We start from the raw sequence: 26077 nt of genomic DNA, 5'->3' as shown, positions 1-26077 counted from the left end.
GTTATAGGGGTTAGAAGAAACTCCCAAGAGCGACTCAATCTGCAAAAGTAAAGAACAATCACACATTGGGCGAAAAATACCAGCGTTTTCTCTCTTATTGGATCTCGCCAAAACGTAAACGGGTTGAGATAGGAAGCACGTTACGACTCTTGCTGGCAGGCTGGGCTGCAGTGCAATCTCTGCCTTCCGGCGTCCTCAGTTGCTAAGGGAGAGCGGAAGCGCCCTTACGCTCCGTGGGTGCCACCATAGAGTGCCGGAAAAAGCGTGAGCAGAAGGGTCGAGAAAAGAAAGCAACTGCGGTTAGTACTAAAATGACGACCTTAGTGCTGGATAACGGAGCCTACAACGCCAAAATCGGTTACAGCCATGAAAATGTCTCGTAAGTGTTCGCTTCCTCCGAGGAACAAAGCATATATGCCTAGTAGTTACGTATATTACGCTTCATCTTGGGACGTCTGTAAACTGCAAACGCCCCCGCGCGGCCCTCAGGCAGAGGGATGCTCTGGTTGGAGTTGGGTAGTTTGAATGCTTTGAAGTGGGACATGGTTACTAACTTTGGGCTACGTGGCCCCGGAAGTGGGACGTGTTTCGTTTCGTAACAGGAAATAGTTCAGGAAAATAGGCTTCGAAGGAAGCGGTTCCTGAAAGAGGGATCCGTACACAAAGTTCATGAATCCTCAGGAATCGTGGGCAACGTTTTTGTGTATATGCATTTTTGGGGGGACGCGATCATGCCTTTCATCAGATCCTTAAAGGGTTCCATGGCCCCCAAAGTGTAAAAACCACTGTTTCAGTGGCTGTAGACTTTGAAGGCTTTGTACTTTAGCCGTTCTAAGTGCTCATTGGCTGACCTGGTTGATCAGACGCAAACAAATACTACACTGGCTTTCATAAACTATGTTTGAGTAGAGACTAAGCAAATTAAAAGACACACTTTTGCTCTAGAGTAGTCACAGGGGACTTTTTCCCTTCCTCCCTCCTTTCCTTTTTCTTTTTTTAGAGGACAAACTGCGTAGGAATGTATATTGTTACAGTCTTATTTTGGCAATGTGTATCATTGTTCTCATCCTTTGACAGCAGTTCTGTTATCAGTTACTTAAGGAATAATTTAGAAGTCTTGATAAGAGTGCGGAATACTCTGTATCATGTACAGACATTGTGTATGGTGACACAAAGGTGTAGGGAGAAGCAAGCTAAATATTCAAGAACAGTAAATTGACTAAAATTGTAATACAGCCAAGATTGACTACAAGGCAGGTTTTAAAATTATGTCCTTGGGCTTCACTGATGGCGCAGTGGTTAAGAATTCGCCTGCCAATGCAGGGGACATGGGTTTGAGACCTGGTCTGGGAAGGTCCCACATGCTGCGGAGCAGCTCAGCCGGTGAGCCACAACTACTGAGCCCGTGTGCCACAACTACTGAAGCCCGCACGCCTAGAGCCTATGCTCCACAACGAAGAGAGTAGCCCCCAATCGCCACAACTAGAGAAAGCCTGTGTGCAACAATGAAGACTTAATGCAACCAAAAATAAATAAAATAAATAAATTTTAAAATATATTGTTTTTATGTCCTTGAAGAATATTTAAACATAGAGAAAATGACAGCATAGTAAGTGAAATAATCAGGTATAAAACATTTTTACAGTATTATCCCAATTAATGCAAGGATTTTAATCGCCTTTAGCGCAAAATAATCCTTATACCAAAGTGGAATATTTTGGCGTGACAAATTATGTTCCCCTTCACTTTCTCTCTCTCTATCCCTTTCTCTGTGTGTGTATATATATGCACACACACACGCATACACACACATACATGTGTACACATGTATGATGGATAATGGTTCTAGTTTGTCTTCCTAACCAGATTGTAAACTCATGGTGCGCAGCAACTATATTTAAAACTACCTCCTACATCTGTACCTTATAGCATCTTGCTGATTGAAAATCTTTGACTCCATGGAAACTTAATTTTATGGTCAGAATTTTGAACTTGGAATTTTTTTTTTTCTTACCAGAGTGGTATTAAGAATTTTCCAGGAACTTTACCTCAGCCCCTCTTCACCTCTGTGCAGTGGCAGAACCAATACCCACCCGTAAGGGTGTCCTGAAGATTATTTGAGAAAGATAATGGGTCCAGTACAGAACTGGTATATACTAGAACCTTAAAAAAAAAAAGGCATGTAAAAATTTTTTGAAGACAGAATGAGAAACACTGGTTTTGGATATTTTTTGACACTAAGGGTGGTGGTTAGGTAAATGTATTTTTAGGAACTAAGTATTTAGGGAATAATTACATTATTTGTTTCTTTGTTTATAGAGTTATTCCTAACTGTCAGTTCAGGTCAAAAACGGCACGTCTTAAAACTTTTACTGCCAACCAGATAGATGAAATAAAGGATCCTTCTGGACTCTTTTATATTCTTCCTTTTCAAAAGGTAATTCAACTGTATGTCATTTCTAGCATTAAAGACCTAAACTGAAGGATAATTTGGAATGTATATTTAAGATTTTGTATGTATGAAAATATTTTTGAATCTCTGAGAAAAAGTTATTTTAATTAAGATCTTATTAAAACCAAAAGTTGAATTTAAATTGTCATGTTAAAAAATGACCATGATTAATTATACTTCAATGAAAAAAAATCAACTATACTTCAATAAATAAAAATAAATGACCATGATTTAGTTACTGATTGTGGGTACTGAATTTTACTTGTTTATGTTAAAGCTAAATGAAACGAACACATTAAAGAAAAAGAGTATAGAGAGGCATCTCTACATATTGGTGTGTCTTTTGAACCCTTGATATTTTGGTTATTGTTAATTTGTAATATTTTGAATTTCTAAAAGGAGAAAAACATACCAATATAATAGGTTTGAAATTCAAACATCATTAGACTGGTGAATGTGACCATAAAGAGATAAGAATCAGTGATTTAGAATATATTAATCTGATTTTTTAAAAATTGTTCAAATATTTTTGATAATTAAATTCATAAAACAAATTTTTTAGGGCTATTTGGTGAATTGGGATGTTCAAAGACAAGTCTGGGATTACCTTTTTGGAAAAGAAATGTATCAGGTAACAAATTGGAGTATGTATTCAAATTTCTATTTCCATGTCTTATTCAAATGAAAAATTTAAATCTGTGCTTATATCTTAAGATTTATAAATTTTTGAATATGTTTCTTATATATATTTAAGTCATTTAATCTACTGTGCTTAACTTTGATTTTCAAATAAGTGCAAGTGAATGGAATTTCCATTGTGAAGTGGAATTTGAAGTTGAGAAGAGATAGTCTGTATGAAACTTAAGATTAAAATTTTTACTTCAGATTTCTGCTATTCTTAGACCAATTCACTGTCTAATTTTTTTCACAATAAAATATTTTTGCTGATATATCTGAATGTGTGAATGATACAATGTTAAAATTTTGTGCTTTAATATCTTTACTGTGACTTTAGGTGTACTGAGAAAATGTTCAAATTTTAATGCTTCTTAAAAGTGTGTGGGAGAGAATTATGTAAACGTTAAATATTCTAAAGCTTCTCACCTTTTAACTTTTAAAAACAAAATAACAGTCCTGGTGCCTGTAGTTGTATCATTTATTACTTTTGCATAATTATCTTTAAACAATTTGACAGTACCATTTTATCAATGCTATCATTAAGAGAGTTAAAATTATATAATAGTTAAAGTGCATGTATTCTGTAACCAGACTTCCCAAGTTCAAATCCTAGGTATGTCACTAACTAGTTATATGGACCTTCGTAACTCATTCAACTCTACTGTGCCTCAGTTTGCTCACCTTTTAAAAGGGAATAATAGTAAGACGTGTCTCCTAGGGTTATTGTGAGGATTAAATAAATGTGTTTATATATATAAAACAAGTACTTATAATTATGACTACAAAGTTACAAAACTTTGGGAATTTTTTTCCTCACATAGGTTGATTTTTTAGACACTAATATTATTATCACAGAACCATATTTTAACTTCACTTCAATTCAAGAATCAATGAATGAAATCTTATTTGAAGAATACCAGTTTCAAGCAGTATTAAGAGTAAATGGTGAGTTAAAGTTTTTATTGAAATTGAGTTATGTGAATATGAATATGAATAAAGAAACACTTAAGGTCCAAGAATACTGGGTGACATTCTTTTTGATTTGAAGGAAATAAAACCTGGAATTTAAAAACTAGATGGACCCTTAGAGATTATCTAGTCAGACTTCTATCACTTTATCTTTTTACTGATATGATATTTCTCCCTAATGAAGTTACTAGCCACATTTCTAATCTCTGAAAGATTATTGTTTCTGAGTTGTCTTTTCTGTCACTGATGTGTCTGCTATTGTTATTATTATTGTTTGAAATAATGTCAATAGCTCAGGCTGCCAATATGAGGGAAAATAATCTGTAAATATTATCTAGAAGTAAGTTTATTAAAGGCTAGAATCACATTACATGACTGTACAAAGAAAGTATTCACATATTTAGCTTGTAGAATTTAAGTCTGTATAAGCAACAGTATACTGTAATGGTTAGGAGCATAATCTCTAAAACAGTGTTCTCAACCAAGGGTGATTTTGCTCCTGGGGACATTTGACAAAGTCTGGAGACATTTTTCGTTGTCACAACTGGGAGGGTGCTACTGGCATCTAATGTGTAGAGGACACAGATGCTGCTAAACATCTTACAATGCACAGTAAAACCCCCAACAACAAGGAGTTATCTGGCCCAAAATGTCAGGAGTTCCAAAGTTGAGAAACCCTGCTCTGGAGTCACACTGTCTATGTTTGAATCCTAGCTCTGTTACTTTCTAATCATGTGACCTTGGGCACATTATTTAACTTCCCTGTGCTTCACTTTCTTCATCTGTGAAATGGGATTGTTGTGAGGATTAAAACACACACACTCATGGAGTTTAGAATAGTGCCCAGCATGTAATAAATGCTCAGTAAAATCATCTGCTATTAAAATAATTATTATAAACTGTGAAGTGAATATTTACCTTTAAAAGTTGCTCACAAATTTTTTATCATTTTCCACAAAAATATCACGTTTTAAAGTTTAAGCATTATAAAGAGCTTGTGACAGAATTAGGAATGTTATTTTAAATTAGCATTTTTCCTATAAATAAAGTTGTCTTTCTGCTTGTTTTTGTTTGCTACCTTTATTTATTGCTTTAAATTAATTATACTCTTATTCAGTGTGTTTATTTTTTCTTTACCTTTTTTTTTAAATAGCTGGGGCTCTCAGTGCACATAGGTATTTCCGAGATAATCCTTCTGAATTATGCTGTATCATTGTAGATAGTGGATATTCCTTTACACATATAGTTCCTTATTGTAGAAGTAAAAAGAAAAAAGAAGCAATTATTCGGTGAGTTGCATTCAATTTTCATCTTATTTCTTAGAATAAAACTGAATGAAATGTGTAATAAACTGAACCAAATTTGAATTCTCCATTTTTAGGATAAATGTGGGAGGAAAACTCCTAACCAATCATCTAAAAGAGATTATATCTTACAGGTAATACTTAACTTTAATTCTTTGGGAGGATGGGATGCTGGGGGTGAACTTTTTAAAGTAATTTAAAATTATTCCTTACCTTTAGTTCTAAGTTCAGGTGGCAATTCTATATTATTGCTTAGAAGACTATATCACATATATAACTACTAATGATGTTCAAGTTGAAAAGCTTTCTAACATATGAAATGATAGTATCCACCAAAAAGACATTTCCAAATTCTAGATAGCTTAATACATTAATAATATTTTAAAATGACAAATGTATATGTATCTCGTAAAACAAATTTAAAAATACGTATAAGGAAATAAGGATCCAAAAAGAAAATAAATCTCTGCCTTCCCTTTCCATTTCTCTTGTCAGTTTTACTCCATACACAGCATAATATTTCAACTTTATTATCTTTTACTCTTTCTCTATAAGCCTTAATAATATATTGATATGTTTCTGGATTAGCCAATATTAGTTGACTGTCCACTATTAAAAGATGAAGAATTAGTACTTAATCATGTGCCAACTCTTCTCCTGCCTCCTAAATTTTATTAATGCTATTATTTTTAGTTTTATTGTGTTTAAAAACATAAGTAGAATTCTTAAATCTCAGTTTTTGCTACATTAACTTTGACCGGTATGATACTGTCAGTATCTCTTGGCTTCCCTCTGTGTTATATATGAAAATAAGTGCATCTACATTTCTTTCTTCCCTCCTTTTCTTTCTCTCGGATGTATCATTACTTTTTTAAACAGCTTTATTGAGATATAATTCTCATACCATACAGTTCACCCATTTAAAGTGTACATTTCAATGGTTTTTAGCATATGCATCCATCACCACAATCAATTTTAGAACATTTCATTACCCCCAAAAGAAGCCCAATCCCCTTAGAGCTGTCTTACCCATCTCTAGCGCATTTAAAAAAAAAACTTTTTATTTTGAAATACAGACACAGGAAGTTGCAAGAATAGTACACAGAGCCCTGTGTACCCTTAGTGACATTTTATATAACTAGTACAACATAAAAATGATAAAATTGACGTTGGTGCAATACTGTTAACCAGACTACAGATTATATTCAGTTTTCACTATTTTTTACATGCACTAGTCTGCCTCTAGTTCTGTGTGGTTTTTATCCCATGTATAGACTCATAAACACTGCCACAGTCAAGATACAGAACTGTTCCACCATTACAAAGGAACTTCTATGTGCTCCCACTTTATATTTGCTCCCCCACCTTGTCCCAGTACCTTGGCAATTGCTAATCTGCTTTCCATTTCTATAGTTCTATTATTTCAAGAATGTTAGAGAAACAGAATCACACAGTATGTAACCTTTAGAGATTGACTTTTTTCATTGCTATACTATTTCTTCTTAATTATTGAAATTTATAATATTTACATAATGCTCTTTACTATAGTTAAGTCTTCTTGCCTTGATTATAGATTAATTTTAAAAATAGAAAACTTATAAATAGTATTTACAATATTATGATTATGTGAATGTTACTCATTATGAAACCAAACAGAATTAGGCTCAGCTTCAAAAAGTTTAGTTGTTTAATTCCCTTTCCCAGAAACAGCAAATTAGAAAGGTAAGGGAAGGCTGATACAGATGAGGACATTAACCAAGACCTACGCAGTTTCAGTCCAAAGCCTATATACTTAGTCCTTCTGAATGAAACACTGAATGAAAAAAAATTCATATGTTCTTAAAAGCAAGGCTGTTGAAGTCTGACTTGGAGAGAAGAAGCTGGCAGGAACAACTAGAAATACTGATGAAAAAGAATGATAATGAAAAGAGACTTCTCTAGTAGATGATTAAAAAAATTAAAACTAATAATTAAATTAAGGTGACACTTGTATAAGAATTAACTGACAGGGACTTCCCAGTGGTGCAGTGGTTAAGACTCTGTGCTCCCAATGAAGGGGGTCTGGGTTCGATCTCTGGTCAGGGAATGAGGTCCCACATGCATGCCACAACTAAGAGTTCGCATGCCGCAACTTAGGATCCCACGTGCTGCAACTAAGACCCAGTGCAACCAAATTAAATAAATATTTTTTTTAAAAAAAAGAATTAACTGACAGATCAGTGACACTGAATTGTTAATCCTAAATCAAACATTATATGTAAAAAAAAAGTAATTACATATTAAACAAAGCATCAGAAACCAATGAGGAGGGGAGTAACTGTTCAAGAAAGGATACAGGTAAAGTTCCCTGTTTGGAGAAAAATTAAGATTTTACTTTGCCTCATACACTGAAGTTCAGATGGTTGTAAGACTTAAGTATAAAAATAAAACCACAAGAAATATTTAACTGAGTTGCTAAGCATAAAAACAGTGGAAGAGGGCTTCCCTGGTGGTGCAGTGGTTAAGAATTTGCCTGCCAAGGCAGGGGACACGGGTTCGAGCCATGGTCTGGGAAGATCCCACATGCCGCAGAGCAACTAAGCCTGTGCACCACAACTACTGAGCCTGCGCTCTAGAGCCCGTAAGCCACAACTATTAAACCCTGCACTCCTAGAGCCCATGCTGTGCAACAAGAGAAACTACTGCAATGAGAAGCCCACGCACTGCAATGAAGAGTAGCCCCTGCTCGCCGCAACTAGAGAAAGCCCACGCTCAGCAACAAAGACCCAGTGCAGCTAAAAATAAATAAATAAATTTATTTTTTAAAAAAAGTGGAAGAAGTAACAAAGGGTGTATTTTCTTACAATTTCTTTTTAAAATAAACTTTTTATTGAAGTAAAACATATATAAAAAAAAGTTTAAGACTGTGAGTGTACAACTCAGTGAATTTTCAAAAAGTGAATGCACTCATGTAACCAGAACACAGTTCAAGCAGAATATTACCAGCACCCTTAGCCCCCCTTTTGTCTCTGTTTAGTCTGAAAACAACTGACTTAAGGACAGGATAGATTTTGCCAGCTTTTGTTTTTTAACTATGTAAAAATTTTAAACCTTATGTACATCAAAAGCCTTTGTAAGCAAAACTAAAGTAAACAATCCTGAGAAATAAACCTAAAAGAAATATGACACAGGGTTGTTTTCTTTAATATATTAAGAGCTCTTATCAATCCATAAGAAAAACACTACCCCAGTATAAAATGGTTAGATAATTTTCAGAATACAGATGGTCAGTGGCACAAATAGATAATCATTGGAGAATTACATGCTGTCAAAGGTTATAAAATGGATAATTCTCAGACATAAAAAGTGTTAAACATCTGTAGTAATCACAGATTCCATTGCGATATTTATTGAGCATTTATTTAGGAGCTTGGGATGCAAAACAGAAAAGCATTCCTCTTCCTCATGGCACATTCTAGTAGAGAAAATGCAAATTAAAATACTACTCTTACAATCCAAATTAATAGAATTTTTTCAAAAGGTGTTGCAGATTTGTGATATGGACACTCTTATTTGCTGCTGGTCAGAGTATAATTTGAAATAACTTTTCTGGTAGACAATTTTGCAATATACCAAGAGACTAAGTATTTCATATTATGTGTCCTAGAGTATGAATAAATAATGGGATAATCAGAGATATCGATTAAGATGCCTATATTTCGAATACAGGGACTATGCTAAACACTTTACATGTATGATTAGAATTATTTACTTCTTGCAGCTGTATTAAGTTGGTGAACTTATTACCCTTTTAGAGTTGAAGAGATTGAGTCCCAAAGAAATAAAGTAATTTGTCTACTAAGTTGTGATTAAGCCTGTCTCAGACTCCAAAGTCCATGTTTATAAACACACGAGTATTTTTCCTCCTGATCTAAACTTTCAATATTTGGAATATGGATAAATACATATTAATAGACCCCTCTGGTTGAAGTATGATAGGGCAATAAGAACCTGCTGTATAAAAAAGTAAATAAAATTAAATTTAAAAAGAAATATGATAAGGCATTAAATCATATTTTTAACGAATATGTAATAGCATAAGAAAATGTTCCTGAGATAATGTTTGGGCTAAAACATAAAAAGTAAAAATCTATGTGCAGAGAAAAATATTCAAAGGAAATAACCTCACATTTTTGTTTGTTTTTAAAAACATCTTTATTTTCTACATTAAGCCTGTGTTGTCTCTGATTCACTCATCAAATATTTACACATCTACTTTTTTTTGCTGTTTTTTTTTTTTTTTTGCGGTACACGGACCTCTCAGTGTTGTGGCCTCCCCCGTTGCGGAGCACAGGCTCCGGACACGCAGGCTCAGTGGCCATGGCTCACGGGCCCAGCTGCTCCGCGGCACGTGGGATCTTCCCAGACTGGGGCACGAACCCATGTCCCCTGTATCGGCAGGCTGGCTCCCAACCACTGCGCCACCAGGGAAGCCCTAAGCATCTACTTTTTGCCAATTAGTGTGTGGTGCTGACTAACAGTCCTTGTCTAATAGGAAAAGAAAGTGCACATAGTTAAGGCATTTTAGCAGGGTTCTATTCAGAATGGTTGGAAGAAAATGTTTCCCTTTAATTGGATAATCCTTGCCACTTAAAACCTCTCTTTTCAATTTCCTTCTGCAAACTGAACTGTTTGCTCTTAGAGGGATAATGGGGAGATTAAATAACATAATGAAATGGGTATTCCATAAAGTTAAAAATATTTTACACATTCAAAAATTTAATACTTTTAAAAACTCAGTTACCTGAAAATTTAATTCCAGAAAAACATTTTAAATAATTGTAAGTTATGTTTAAATTTTCTTTTTTTTTTATTAGTCATCAATTTTATACACATCAGTATATACATGTCAATCCCAATCACCAAATTCATCACACCCCCACCACCCCCATAGCTTTCCCCCCTTGGTGTCCATACGTTTGTTCTCTACATCTGTGTCTCAACTTCTGCCCTGCAAGCCAGTTCATCTGTACCATTTGTCTAGGTTCCACATATATGCGTTAATATACGATATATGTTTTTCCTTTTCTGACTTACTTCATTCTGTATGACAGTCTCTAGATCCATCCACGTCTGTACAAATGACCCAATTTCGTTCCTTTTTATGGCTGAGTAATATTCCATTGTATATATGTACCACATCTCCTTTATCCATTCATCTGTCGATGGGCATCTAGGTTGCTTCCATGGCCTGGCTATTTTAAATAGTGCTGCAGTGAACATTGGGGTGTATGTGTCTTTTTGAATTATGGTTTTATCTGGGTATATGCCCAGTAGTGGGATTGCTGGGTGGTATGGTAGTTCTATTTTTAGCTTTTCAAGGAACCTCCATACTGTTCTCCATAGTGGCTGTATCAATTGACATTCCCACCAACAGTGCAAGAGGATACCCTTTTCTCCACACCCTCTCCAGCATTTATTGTTTGTAGATTTTCTGATGATGCCCATTCTGACTGGTGTGAGGTGATACCTCATTGTAGTTTTGATTTGCATTTCTCTAATAATTAGTGATGTTGAGCAGCTTTTCATGTGTTTCTTGGTCATCTGTATGTCTTCTTTGGAGAAATGTCTATTTAGGTCTTCTGCCCATTTTTGGACTGGGTTATTTGTTTTTTTAATATTGAGCTGCATGAGCTGTTTATATATTTTAGAGATTAATCCTTTGTGCATTGATTCATTTGCAAATATTTTCTCCCATTCTGAGGGTTGTCTTTTCATCTTGTTTATGGTTTCCATTGCTGTGCAAAAGCTTTGAAGTTTCATTAGGTCCCATTTGTTTATTTTTCTTTTTATTTCCATTACTCTAGGAAGTGGATCAAAAAAGATCTTGCTGTGATTTATGTCAAAGAGTGTCCTTCCTATGTTTTCCTCTGAGAGTTTGATACTGTCTGGCCTTACATTTAGGTCTCTAATCCATTTTGAGTTTATTATTGTGTATGGTGTTAGGGAGTGTTCTAATTTCATTCTTTTACATGCAGCTGTCCAGTTTTTCCAGCACCACTTATTGAAGAGACTGTCTTTTCTACATTGTATATCCTTGCCTCCTTTGTCATAGATTAGTTGACCATAGGTGCGTGGGTTTATCTCTGGGCTTTCTATCTTGTTCCATTGATCTGTGTTTCTGTTTTGGTGCCAGTAGCGTATTGTCTTGATTACTGTAGCTTTGAGGTATAGTCTGAAGTCAGGGAGTCTGATTCCTCCAGCTCCGCTTTGTTCACTCAAGACTGCTTTGGCTATTCGGGGTCTTTTGTGTCTCCATACAAATTTTAAGATTTCTTGTTCTAGTTCTGTAAAAAATGCCATTGGTAATTTGATAGGAATTGCACTGAATCTGTAGATTGCTTTGGGTAGTAGAGTCATTTTCACAATATTGAATCTTCCAATCCAAGAACATGGTATATCTCTCCATCTGTTGGTATCATCTTTAATTTCTTTCATCAGTATCTTATAGTTTCCTGCATACAGGTCTTTTGTCTCCCTAGGTAGGTTTTTTCCTAGGTATTTTATTTTTTGTTGCAATGGTAAATGGGAGTGTTTCCTTAATTTCTCTTTCAGATTTTTTATCATTAGTGTATTGGAATGCAAGAGATTTCTGTGCATTAATTTTGTATCCTGCAACTTTACCAAATTCATTGATTAGCTCTAGTAGTTTCCTGGTGGCATCTTTAGGATTATCTATGTATGGTATCATGCCATCTGCAAACAGTGACAGTTTTACTTCTTTTCCAATTTGTATTCCTTTTCTTTCTTTTTCTTCTCTGATTGCCGTGATTAGGACTTCCAAAACTATGTTGAATAATAGTGGTGAGAGTGTACATCCTTGTCTTGTTCCTGATCTTAGAGGAAATGCTTTCAGTTTTTCACCATTGAGAATGATGTTTGCTGTGGGTTTGTCATATATGGCATTTATTATGTTGAGGTAGGGTCCCTCTATGCCCACTTTCTGGAGAGTTATTACCATAAATGGGTGTTGAATTTTGTCAAAAGCTTTTTGGGCATCTATTGAGGTGATCATATGGTTTTTCTTCTTCAATTTGTTAATATGGTGTATCACATTGATTGATTTGTGTATATTGAAGAATCCTTGCATCCCTGGATAAATCACACTTGATCATGCTGTATGATCCTTTTAACGTGTTGTTGGATTCTGTTTGCTAGTATTTTGTTGAGGATTTTTGCATCTATATTCATCAGTCATATTGGTCTGTAATTTTCTTTTTTTGTAGTATCTTTGTTTGGTTTTGGTATCAGGGCGATGGTGGCCTCATAGAATGAGTTTGGGAGTGTTCCTTCCTCTGCAATGTTTTGGAAGAGTTTGAGAAGGATGGGTGTTAGCTCTTCTCTAAATGTTTGATAGGATTCACCTGTGAAGCCATCTGGTCCTGGACTTTTGTTTGTTGGAAGAGTTTTAATCACAGTTTCAATTTCATTGCTTGTGATTGGTCTGTTTATGTTTTCTATTTCTTCCTGGTTCAATCTTTGAAGGTTATACCTTTGTAAGAATTTGTTCATTTCTTCCACGTTGTCCATTTTATTGGCCTAGGGTTGCTTATAGTAGTCTCTTAGGATGCTTCGTATTTCTGGAGTGTCTGTTGTAACTTCTCCTTTTTCATTTCTAATTTTATTGATTTGAGTCCTCTCCCTCTTTTTCTTGATGAGTCTGGCTAATGGTTTATCAATTTTGTTTATCTTCTCAAAGAACCAGGTTTTAGTTTTATTGATCTTTGCTATTGTTTTCTTTGTTTCTATTTCATTTATTTCTGCTCTGACCTTTATGATTTCCTTCCTTCTGCTAACTTTGGGTTTTGTTTGTTCTTTTTTCCCTAGTTCCTGTAGGTGTAAGGTTAGATTGTTTATTTGAGATTTTTCTTGTTTCTTGAGGTAGGCTTGTATAGTTATAAACTTCCCTCTTAGAACTGCTTTCACTGCATTCCATAGGTTTTGCATCATCATGTTTTCATTGTCATTTGTCCCTAGGTATTTTTTGATTTCCTCTTTAATTTCTTCAGTGATCTCTTGGTCATTTAGTAACGTATTGTTTACCCTCCATGTGTTTGTGTCTTTTACGTTTTTTTCCCTGTAATTCATTTCTAATCTCATTGATATGAGATTGATTTGATGTGATTTCAATTTTCTTAAATTTACTGAGGCTTGATTTGGGACCCAAGATGTGATCTATCCTGGACAATGTTCTGTGCGCACTTGAGAAGAAAGTGTAATCTGCTGTTTTGGGATGGAATGTCCTATAAATATCAACTAAATCTATCTGGTCTATTGTGTCATTTAAAGCTTCTGTTTCCTCTTTTTTTTTTTTTTTTTTTTTTTTTTTGCGGTATACTGGCCTCTCACTGTTGTGGCCTTTCCCATTGCGGAGCACAGGCTCCAGACACACAGGCTCAGTGGCCGTGGCTCACGGGTCCAGCCACTCCGCGGCATGTGGGATCTTCCTGGACTGGGGCACGAACCCATGTCCCCTGCATCGGCAGGTGGACTCTCAATCACTGGGCCACCAGGGAAGCCCCTGTTTACTCATTTATTTTCATTTTGGATGATCTGTCCATTGGTGTAAGTGAGGTGTTAAAGTCCCCCACTATTATTGTGTTACTGTCGATTTCCTCTTTTATAGCTGTTAGCAGTTGCCTTATGTATTAAGGTGCTCCTATGTTGGGTGCATATATAATTGTTATATCTTCTTCTTGGATTGATCCCTTGATCATTATGTAGTGTCCTTCCTTGTCTTGTGTAACACTCTTTATTTTAGAGTCTATTTTATCTCATATGAGTATTGCTACTCCAGCTTTCCTTTGATTTCCATTTGCACGGAATATCTTTTTCCATCCCCTCACTTTCAGTCTGTATGTGTCCCTAGGTCTGAAGTGGGCCTCTTGTAGACAGCATATATATGGGTCTTGTTTTTGTATCCATTCAGCGAGCCTGTGTCTTTTGGTTGGAGCATTTAATCCATTCACGTTTAAGTTAATTATCGATATGTCTGTCCCTATTACCATTTTCTTAATTGTTACGTGTTTGTTTTTCTAGGTCCTTTTCTTCTCTTATGTTTCCCACTTAGGGAAGATCCTTTAGCATTTTTTGTAGAGCTCATTTGATGTTACTGAATTCTCTTACCTGTTGCTTGTCTGTAAAGCTGTTGATTTCTCCATCGAACCTGAATGAGATCCTTACCGGGTAGAGTAATCTTGCTTGTAGGTTCTTCCCTTTCATCACTTTAAATATATTATGCCACTCCCTTCTGGCTTGTAAAGTTTCTGCTGAGAAATCAGGTCTTAACTTTATGGGACTTCCCGTGTATGTTATTTGTCATTTTTCACTTGCTGCTTTCAATAATTTTTCATTATCTTTAATTTTTGCTAGTTTGAGTACTCTGTGTCTCGGCACGTTTCTCTTTGGGTTCATCCTGCCTGGGACTCTGTGCGCTTTCTGGACTTGGGTGGCTATTTCCTTTCCCATGTTAGGGAAGTTTTCAACTATAATCTCTTCAAATATTTTCTCTGGTCTTTTCTCTCTTCTCCTTCTGGGACCCCTATAATGCGAATGTTGTTGCATTTAATGTTGTCCCAGAGGTCTCTTAGGCTGTCTTCATTTCTTTTCATTCTTTTTTCTTTATTCTGTTCTGCAGCAGTGAATTCCACCATTCTGTCTTCCAGGTCACTTATCCGTTCTTCTGCCTCAGTTATTCTGCTATTGATTCCTTCTAGTGTAGTTTTCATTTCAGTTATTATATTGTTCATCTCTGTTTGTTTGTTATTTAATTCTTCTAGGTCTTTGTTAAACATTTCTTGCATTTTCTCGATTTTTGCCTCCATTCTTTTTCCGAGGTCCTGGATCGTCTTCACTCTCAGTATTCTGAATTCTTTTTCTGGAAGTTTGCCTATCTCCACTTCATTCAGTTGTTTTTCTGGGGTTTTATCTTGTTCCTTCATCTGGTACATAGCCCTCTGCCTTTTCATTTTGTCTGTCTTTCTGTGAATGTGGGTTTTGTTCCACAGGCTGCAGGATTGTAGTTCTTCTTGCTTCTGCTGTCTGCCCTCTGGTGGATGAGGCTATCTAAGAGGCTTGTGCAAGTTTCCTGATGGGAGGGAATGGTGGTGGGTCTAAATTTTTTTTATTTCACGTTACCATTTTTTTTTTCTGTTCAGGCAGTTACATGTTATGGATGAAACACATGTGATTAATCAAGTGAAAGAAGATGTATGCTATGTGTCTCAGGATTTTTATAGAGACATGGATATTGCCAAGTATGTATAATGGTAACCTAAGAATTAGAAAGTTGATTCTTGGGTAATGTTACACATAGTTAAAATATTTTATAAGTCTGTGTTTTGTTTTCCAGGTTGAAAGGAGAAGAAAATACAGTAATGGTAGACTATGTTTTGCCTGACTTTAGTACAATTAAAAAGGGCTTTTGTAAGGTAATTTTTAAAACTTTATTTTATATTGGCGTATAGTTGATTTACAGTGTTGTGTTAATTTCAGGTGTACACCAAAGTGATTCAGTTATACATATATCTATTCTTTTTCAGATCCTTTCCCATATAGGTTATTACAGAGTATTAAGTAGAGTTCCCTGTGCTGTACAGTAGGTTCTTGTTGATTATTTTATATATAATAGTGTATGTTAATCCCAACCTCCTCATTTATCCCTCCCCCTACCTTTCTCCTTTGGTAACCGTAAGTTTGTTTTCTAAGTCTGTGATGTAAGGTAATTTAAAAAATACTCAGTGATAATTCTTCAAGTGACCACCTCAGTCAGGTTTGAACAGCATCCAGCTGGGATGGGTGGAATCTCAGAGTTGTTGATGACTGCCTTCCTGCCTGGTGGCCATTTCTTTAGGCACCAGTGTATGAATGATTAGTTAATATCTCTACTAAAGTTATTTAGAAAAAGAACTATCTGCCATGATAGCACATGGGACAAATCTGGAGATTAACAGTATCGTTACCTATATTATGGTTTACCCTTTTGTGTTTCATTAAGAATTAGTTTAAGTCCAGTTAGAAGTAGGTTATTTGTTGTGAATATTACTGGCACAGCTGACCCAAGGCTCTGCTATCAGATTGTAGTTGAAAACAGCAAAATCCAGTGCACTTTCAAAGTGTTGAGATGAGTTTATCTTGGATGTGAAAACAAAGTAATTTCTCTCTATCTTTGAGCAGCTCAGGTAAATTATCAGTTCTGTGGTTGGGTAAATGTGAAGTTTGCCCTTCTAGTTACTGGCTTGGTGAGGAATGTTAGGAAGTTAAAAATCTTTGGTCAGAAACTTAAGCACAAGGAGATATTTTCTCAAGGGGACATGTATGGTAATGTTCATTGTAGTATACATTAGAAGAGTGAGAAATTGGGAAGAGCCTAGGTAGCCATTAATGGTAGAAAAATAGATAAATTTTGATATATTCATATTATAAAATAAGCAGTGAAAATGAAGTAGAGCTACGTGATCATCATGGATAAGTCTCAGAAATGTGTTTCTGTCTAAAACATGATGATGTCTAAAAGCCAGTTTTAGAAGGACGTATACCATTTCAGGCTATTCAGAATAATTATTATGTTTAGGAATTTATAAATATGAAGTAAAAGTATATAAACTATGTATGTGAATGATAACACCAAATTTAAAGGGGGAGTGTTATATCTGTGAAGTTACATTAAAATGGTTGATGGATATATGGGGTTTTTTCTTTTTTTTTTTTAATTATTTATTTTTTGGCTGTGTTTCATCTTCGTTGCTTGCACAGGCTTTCTCTAGTTGCAGTGAGTGAGCGCTACTCTTCGTTGTGGCGCATGGGCTACTCATTGCAGTGGCTTCTCTTTTTGCGGAGCACGGGCTCGCAGAGCACGGGCTCCAGGCGCATGAGCTTCAGTAGTTGTGGCACATGGGCTCAGTAGTTGTGGCTTGCATGCTCTAGAGCGCAGGCTCAGTAGTTGTGGCGCACGGGCTTAGTTGCTCTGCGGCATGTGGGATCTTCCTGTAGCAAGGCTCAAACCCGTGTCCCCTGCATTAGTAGGCAGACTCTTAACAACTGCGCCACCAGGGAAGTCCGGATATATGGGTTTTATATAATTATTTATACTTGTTTTTATGCCTGAAATTAAAAAAATTTCGTGGCCAGATTATTGAGGTGAAATACACATCAGAATTCAGAGAAGGCTACCCCGATACTCATTAAATCAAAATCATCCTGTAATGTCCTTAGAAACATATCCTTGCAGAAGGACCAAAGCCAGCTTTCAGAAGTGGGAATCGTGACAGATTATGGGATCATGTTGTCTGGCATGAACTGGGGAGAGAAACTGGAAGCCCATGTCCCACTTAGGATATGGAAGGTGTATTTTTTTCTTTATCAGACAGGGAAAACTGCCCCAAACATATAGATACCAAGCCACTTTCTCATTAGGCACATTTGATCATCCTCATTTATTATAGCTGATTAAAACAGTCCAGTGATATAAAACACCTTGTGGAGAATTTATAGCACTCTGGACTCATGGTGGTAAAGTAATCCATATTTCTACAGGGATGGACCCTGAGTAAAGTCTCAGTAATTCCCAGTTCCTCCAAACCTGACTAAAAATCACCTGGGTCACTTGAAGAACAATTGGTATCCATGTTCTCAGTCCCTGTCCCTGGAAATGCTTAGTGCCTAAGTTTGAAAACTTAAACTTAATCTCTAAAAAAGAAAAAAGTTTCTTCCAGGTGATTGGACTATCAGCTATGTTTGGAAATCTTTCTCTTTTTTAAACTGTAGTTCTTGCTTGCCCTGCAAATGAGAACTTATCAGTTTATTGGACATTATCTGCTGAACTCTGCTAGCTTCCTTCCCAAATCATAAGCCTTGATTTCTCAATCCTACACCTTACATAGTGAGCTAGTAGAGTCATGGTTGTTCCCCCAGTTGATTATTGTTTTACTCATCAGCTTTGGAGAAAAAAGGCAGAAGCCACATTGTATTGTTTGCAGCTCTTTTATTGGCCTTTGGCCTTGTGATCAGAATCTTGTTATGACGGCACTTCACTAATTGAGTATAGACTCCCTGTTACTTGTACACTTTAACATCAGTTGAGTGGACATAGTTGGACTGAACTTTTACCAGATGATGGAATGTTACATCAAATATTTATTTCAGAAATAATGGATTAACCTTTACTTTGTCAATTAATGTTAACATTTTTACCACAATACATGTTAAAGTGTACATCTTAATAATTTTTAAGGTTTAGAAATGGTTATATTTTGTATATGTTAGGATTACTCCTAAAATATATTTTTTAAATTTAATACTTGATTAACTTGTTTTCATCATTGCCTGACAATCAGAATCTTTGATGAGGGCTGTTAAATACTTATGAAACTAGAAAAACAATACTGCATAAGATGAAAGAGAATTATACTTGTTTGAGAGCCTTTATACTTAGGATATTGTTAAACTCGGACCTTGATAGTTTATTCAAGAATATTTTTAAATACTTAGGAAAAACTTACCACCTTGATTTTCTACTACTGATGATAGTAACAATAATAATAAGGTCTGTAATATTGTTACTGATTACAACCGATAGAAATTCCAGTTTTATTTTTTAACAGAAAGAGGATGCTTACGAAAGTGTAATGAATGCTTTACTGACCTAAATTGAGAAAATTGCCCTCATAGTTAACTGTTATCACTTTCTGCAGAGCCATTGTAGTTTAAACATTTCTTTCATGGTACCGGAATGAAATTTATGAGGGCTGTACAGTAATCATGACTTGTATTGACTAAAATAGCAACTCCCAGCAGCCTTTATAAATTCCTTCATTTGTCTATGTCTAAAACAAAAATCTTTTTGAAATTGTACTCTTAGAAACAGAAAATACTTGTAGTTCCAGATTATATATTAACGATTAGTGGCTTTAGAGCTAACATTCAGCAAGGATATCTAGTTCTGGCTTTTCCCCCAGTTAGATATTTGACCCTGGGTCAGTCACATGATCATCTTCTGTAAAATCAGGGCTGTGGACTAGATAACCTCTAATGTTTTGTCAAATTAAATTGTCCAAGTCTGTATCTGTCTCAAGTTATTTTGAGTGTTGACAATATGAGTTATATCCTATACACTCAAGCCAATATCATTTTTAAATGAATTTGTAAATTTATAGGAAGCATTTTCCATTCTGCCTGAGAAGGAAGAATACTTTATCTGTGAAGAAATAATATTCTTCTCTTTGCTAGTGCAACCATAGTTTAATCGGGTTGAAAGTGATGTGTAGTTTTCCTTGTTCTTCCTAGGGTATTGTGAATTTTGTGTAATTTTTAGGATATTTTTATTTAAAAATAATGTTTCAAGGGACTTCCCTGGTAGCCCAGTGGTTAAGAATCCATGCTTCCAGTGCAGGGGTTGCAGGTTTGATCAACTGGTCTGGTAACTAAGATCCCACATGCTGTATGACGTGGCCAAAAAAATTTAAAAAAAAAAAAGAAAGTTTCAAGCATGGAATTTCCAAATGATAGAAATCAGAATCATTCATATCCAGGTTAAGAGAGGCAATGTAGTAGGAGGAATATATTGCATGTGCTCGAGTTATTAGTTGAATGATCTTGAGCAAGTCACGTAACCTTGCCTAGTGCAATTGCATCATTAGTAAAAGGAAAATATATCTACCTTACAGGGTTATATGAGAATTCAGTATGATAATGTATGTAAAATGCCTAAAACAAACACCACATTGTTGACTGGCATGCTATACTGGGTAGTGGATATGTGATGGCGAACAGTGTAGATGATGAAGGATAATACAGGGTGATAGTAAGAATACTAGAGGGATCTTTTATTTGGGAGTCAGAAGAAGCCTCTCTGAGGAAGCTGAAACCTGAACAGAGAGTAGATGACTAATTATATTAAGGAATAGTTTTTATATAGTTTACTCTTTAACAATAAATTATTAATATTTCTTTTCATATATTTTAAGTATTTTTATATTTATATAGAGGATTGGGATATACTCTGTTACAGGTGGAAAATTGCATATACGAGTCAAATAAAGTTAATGTCTTTAACAATCTAGAAAAGCTGATGAGTCTTAGTGCAATTGAGGGGACCATTATTTTAATGATGTAGAATGCTGTAGAAGGAGATTATTTTTTTCTGGCCCCTTCAGGAGCACAGCTCACAGAGTGGGTGGGTTAACAGAAAATAAATAGCAAAAGAATTTCAGTGATAAAGTCCATGTATTTGCTTAAATCATTTTGGAAACTGTTTTTTTGAATAGAGATTGAATAAATAATAAAGAAATTTAATGATGTAGGCTTTTTGCACAAGGGAAAGGGGAAATCCTAATAGAATAAAACCATAATGCCCAATAAAAATCTAAGGCAAGGTCAGGGGAGTGAAAGTAGATAGTGCTGGAAACATAAGGTACAGTGTTTTTTATTTAGAGTATGTTCTTTGTTCTTTAAAAACTGGAATCACTCTTAGAGGTAGATTATGAAGCTCCTTCTGCTCTATTCTCCTTTTCTTTCTTTCTGTTTTAAAATGTGTGGAATAAAGCCACATCATCTTTGGGGGAATAGCTATATTAAGAGTCAGTAGTTATTTATTTGTGTGGTTAGGCAACAGCAGAGAAGACCACATTTTTCTAACTTTTGAGAATCCTGAAACTTCCAAGAACATGGTTAATATATTGGTATTACATATTACTAAATGTTATTAGTGATGTGAGCTAGATAACATAACTTAAACTTTTCATCTTATTTTTCTTTAAGCCAAGAGAAGAAATGGTATTAAGTGGAAAATATAAATCTGGGGAACAAATTCTTCGTCTGGCCAATGAGAGATTTGCTGTTCCAGAAATACTCTTTAATCCTTCTGATATAGGAATTCAAGAAATGGGAATTCCAGAAGCTATTGTCTATTCAATTCAGAACTTACCTGAAGGTGCATAAATAATGAGGAATAATGATATTTTTTAAAAATCATAAGCTCTGTGAACCCTAGAGAAGTCATCTGTTTCTTCTAAATAATTTGAGCAAATGGCTACTTTATTTGCAGAGATTTCCAGATCTAACTTGAATAATTCTTTATTGTACTTTATTTTACTTGAATAATTCTTTATTGATCCTAGACTGTAAATTTGATATGGGAAGAGTAATTATGGTCTGCTTAAATTTGAAGAACTTCATCTCTTTATAAGTATTAAATTGCTATATCCATTTAAAAAGTTTTAATTTAAGCCAAATTTGCACAGAGTAGAAATTTATAATTTAACAATTTAATGGGTTTTAGCTGTTGATGAGACTGGTTTATTCCTTCTGTTACATTTTGATTAATATACAGGAAGTTAGTTTTAATGAGATTGAAGTATAGTGCTTCACAGTGATTTCTGGGTTCTCCTGAAGCATGATTTAACTAAATAATGTTCTAAAGTTTTGGAGTACCTTTATAGCTTAAAAATGTCTTCCTAGTTCATAAGGAACAGTGTAGGCATTGCAGAAAATCTTGCCTATGCAGTGTCCTTTCCTCCCATTAAAAAAGAAAAGAAGTCAGATAATGCCATCACCTTAATATAGTTATTTCACAACTAATTTCACATTAATATTTCATATTGATTTCTCATTTTATCTAAAGTTGCAGTCATGAGATATACAACATTTTGTACTACACTGTTTTAATGTTGTGTTGTAAGACTCAATATTAACGTAGCAGTACTCTGTCCCTATTTTGTGAACAGAAGCATTAGGTGGCATGGCCAGTACCTATCAATTCCTGACAAATTTCCCAGTGGTGCTTGGTAGCCCTTTAAGATTGACTAACCATGTGGCACTTAATATTTGCTATCATGTAACTTTAATGAGTGTAGAACATAAGATCCTTTCTTTAAATATTATTATAGATTGAGTATTTTTCACTATCAATTGTAAGTGTTGCACAATAAGAATGTGTGTCTCAGTGAGATAACATGGAAACTTGGATTTTCAAGTTTAAAATGTTATGAAGGACCTCCTTTTCATCTTTACACTTGCTAACAGTCTCAGCCTACATAAAGACCTCCTCCATTTTAGGGGAGAACAATTTTAATTTTCAAATGTCTGCTACTAGAATTTTACTCATTTATGTATAGCTTACATGTATATGTAATAAGTTGCTAGTAATTCAACCCCTTCACCTTAGCCTTTGTTTTATAGAACTGTGAGGTCATATTTCTGTTTAATATGTTTATTTGTATAAATGATAACCTCATTATAAAATCTTATAAGTTATAATTTATATGGTTATAAAAAACTATATGGTTTCCCAACCAGTAACTTTCATCCCCAATTGCTTTTACCTAATCTCTCATCCCCATTTCTCCAGAAAGATAAGTAAACAGATATTCTAATGCCTTTTTTCTTTCTATTTTTCTCTTTTAAAAGAAATGCAGCCGCATTTTTTTAAGAACATTGTTTTGACAGGAGGAAATTCCCTTTTCCCGGGATTTAGGGATCGGGTTTACTCGGAAGTTCGATGTCTCACTCCAACAGATTATGATGTTTCTGTCGTGCTGCCTGAAAAGTAAGTGTTGGCTTATATAGAAACAAATCATGGAAGTTAGTTTACAGATAAAGAGGTCTGTAAGCAGACTTGAGTTTAAAGCCTGTTTCTACTGGGTTGCCAGGTTAATTTCACCTTTGGGATGCTCATTTTTCTCAAAAAAATGAAATGATATAGCTGCTGGACAGTCATCGACAGGAAGACACTAGAACTCACCAAAAAAGATACCCCACATCCAAAGACATAGGAGAAGCCAAAATGAGACGGTAGGAGGGGCGCAATCACAGTAAAATCAAATCCCATAACTGCTAGGTGGGTAACTCACAGGCTGGAGGACACTTAGACCACAGAAGTCCACCCACTGGAGTGAAGGTTCTGAGCCGCACATCAGGCTTCCCAACCTGGGGGTCTGGCAGTGGGAGGAGGAATTCCTAGAGAGTCAGACTTTGAAGGTTAGTGGGGTTTGATTGCAGGACTTCGACAGGACTGTGGGAAACAGAGACTCCACTCTTGGAGGGCACACACAAAGTAGTGCGTGCATCGGGACCCAGGGGAAGGAGCAGTGACCCCAGGGAAGACTGAACCAGACCTACCTGCTAGTGTTGGAGGGTCACCTGCAGAGGTGGGGGGTGGCTGTGGCTCACTGTGGGGACAAGGATACTGGCAGCAGAAGTTCTCGGAAGTACTCCTTGGCGTGAGCCCTCCCAGAGTCTGTCATTAGCCCCACCAAAGAGCCCAGGTAGGCTCCAGTGTTGGGTTGCCTCAGGCCAAACAACCAACAGGGAGGGAACCCAGCCCCACCCATCAACAGTCAAACGGATTAAAGTTTTACTGAGCTCTGCCCACCAGAACAAGAGTCAGCTCTAGCCACCACAGGTCCCTCCCATCAGGAAACTTACACAAGCCTCTTATATAGCCTCATCCACCAGAGGGCAAACAGCAGAAGCAAGAACTACAATCCTACAGTCTTCTTGCAGAAGCAAGAAACTACAATCCTGCAGCCTGTGGAACAAAACCCACATTCACAGAAAGATAGACAAGATGAAAAGGCAGAGGGCTATGTACCAGAGGAAGGAACAAGATAAAGCCCCAGAAAAACAACTAACTGAAGTGGAGATAGGCAAACTTCCAGAAAAAGAATTCAGAATGAGAGTGAAGACCATCCAGGACCTCGGAAAAAGAATGGAGGCAAAGATCGAGAAAATGCAAGAAATGTTTAACAAAGACCTAGAAGGATTAAAGAACAAACAAACAGAGATGAACAATACAATAACTGAAATGAAAACTACAGTAGAAGGAATCAAGAGCAGAATAACTGAGGCAGAAGAACGGATAAGTGACCTGGAAGACATAATGGTGGAATTCACTGCTGCAGAACAGAATAAAGAAAAAAAAATGAAAAGAAATGAAGACAGCCTAAGAAGCCTCTGAGAAAACATTAAACGCAACAACATTTGCATTGTAGGGGTCCCAGAAGGAGAAGAGAGAGAGAAAGAACCAGAGAAAATATTTGAAGAGATTATAGTCAAAAACATCCCTAACACGGGAAAGGAAATAGCCACCCAAGTCCAGGAAGCGCAGAGAGTCCCAGGCAGGATAAACCCAGGAAGAAACACAGAGACACATAGTAATCAAATTGGCAAAAATTAAAGGCAAAGAAAATTAATTGAAAGCAGCAAGGGAAAAATGACAACATACAAGGGAACTCCCATAAGGTTAAGAGCAGATTTCTCAGTAGAAACTTTACAAGCCCGAAGGGACTGGCTGATATATTTAAAGTGATGAAAGGGAAGAAACTACAACCAAGATTACTCTACCCAGCAAGGATCTCATTCAGATTCGATGGAGAAATCAAAAGCTTTACAGTCAAGCATAGCTAAGAGAATTCAGCACCACCAAACCAGCTCTACAACAAATGCTAAAGGAACTTCTCTAAGTGGGAAACACAAGAGAAGAAATGGACCTACAAAAACAAACCCAAAAGAAATAAGAAAAATGGTCATAGGAACATACATATTGATAATTACCTTGAACGTGAATGGATTAAATGCTCCAACCAAAAGACACAAGCTTGCTGAATGCATACAAAACCAAGACCCATCTATATGCTGTCTACAAGAGACCCACTTCAGACCTAGGGACACATACAGACTGAAAGTGAGGGGATGGAAAAAGATAGTCCATGCAAATGGAAATCAAAAGAAAGCTGGAATAGCAATACTCAGATCAAATAAAATAGACTCTAAAATAAAGAATGTTACAAGAGACAAGGAAGAACACTACATAATGATCAAGGGATCAATCCAGGAAGAAGATATAACAATTATAAATATATATGCCCTCCACATAGGAGCACCTCACATAAGGCAACTGCTAACAGCTATAAAAAGGAAATCGACAGTATCACAATAATAGTGGGGGACTTTAACACCTCACTTACACCAATGGACAGATCATCCAAAATGAAAATAAATAAGGAAACAGAACCTTTAAATGACACAATAGTCCGGATAGATTTAATTGATATTTATGGGACACTCCATCCAAAGACTGCAGATTACACTTTCTCCTCAAGTGCGCACGGAACGTTGTCCAAGACAGATCACATCTTGGGTCACAAATCAAGCCTCAGTAAATTTAAGAAAATTGAAATCATATCAAGCATCTTTTCTGACCGCAGCGCTATGAGATTAGAAGTGAATTACAGGGAAAAAAACATATAAAAAACACAAACACATGGAGGGTAAACAATACTTTACTAAATGACCAAGAGATCACTGAAGAAATTAAAGAGGAAATCAAAGAATACGTAGAGACAAATGACAACGAAAACACAACGATCCAAAACCTATGGGATGCAGTAAGAGCAGTTCTAAGAGGGAGGTTTATAGCTATACAAGCCTACCTCAAGAAACAAGAAAAATCTCAAATAAACAATTTAACCTTACACTTACATGAACTAGAGAAAGAAGAACAAAACACAAAGTTAGCAGAAGGAAGGAAATCATAAAGGTCAGAGCAGAAATAAATGACATAGAAACAAAACAATAGCAAAGATCAATAAAACTAAAAGCTGGTTCTTTGAGAAGATAAACAAAATTGATAAACCATTAG

At 35.8% G+C, this 26077-nt stretch overlaps 1 protein-coding gene across 1 annotated transcript in view; it reads left to right on the top strand.

The window, feature by feature from the left end:
• The first annotated feature begins 248 nt into the window (after window positions 1–248).
• Window positions 249–26077, top strand: part of ACTR6 (actin related protein 6) — a 31600-nt gene continuing 5771 nt past the window's right edge. The window contains exons 1-10 of the mRNA XM_065887269.1: window positions 249–379; window positions 2320–2437; window positions 3015–3083; window positions 3952–4075; window positions 5253–5388; window positions 5481–5537; window positions 15600–15698; window positions 15794–15872; window positions 21199–21370; window positions 22846–22984. Of these exons, the coding sequence (XP_065743341.1) occupies window positions 312–379; window positions 2320–2437; window positions 3015–3083; window positions 3952–4075; window positions 5253–5388; window positions 5481–5537; window positions 15600–15698; window positions 15794–15872; window positions 21199–21370; window positions 22846–22984 (1061 nt within the window). The 5' untranslated portion in view covers window positions 249–311. The remainder of the gene's footprint in view (window positions 380–2319; window positions 2438–3014; window positions 3084–3951; window positions 4076–5252; window positions 5389–5480; window positions 5538–15599; window positions 15699–15793; window positions 15873–21198; window positions 21371–22845; window positions 22985–26077) is intronic.

The sequence above is a fragment of the Phocoena phocoena genome, chromosome 11 (assembly GCF_963924675.1).
Source record: "Phocoena phocoena chromosome 11, mPhoPho1.1, whole genome shotgun sequence".
In the NCBI taxonomy this organism is placed as follows: Eukaryota; Metazoa; Chordata; class Mammalia; order Artiodactyla; family Phocoenidae; genus Phocoena; species Phocoena phocoena.
This window is presented reverse-complemented; position numbering and strand designations above follow the sequence as displayed.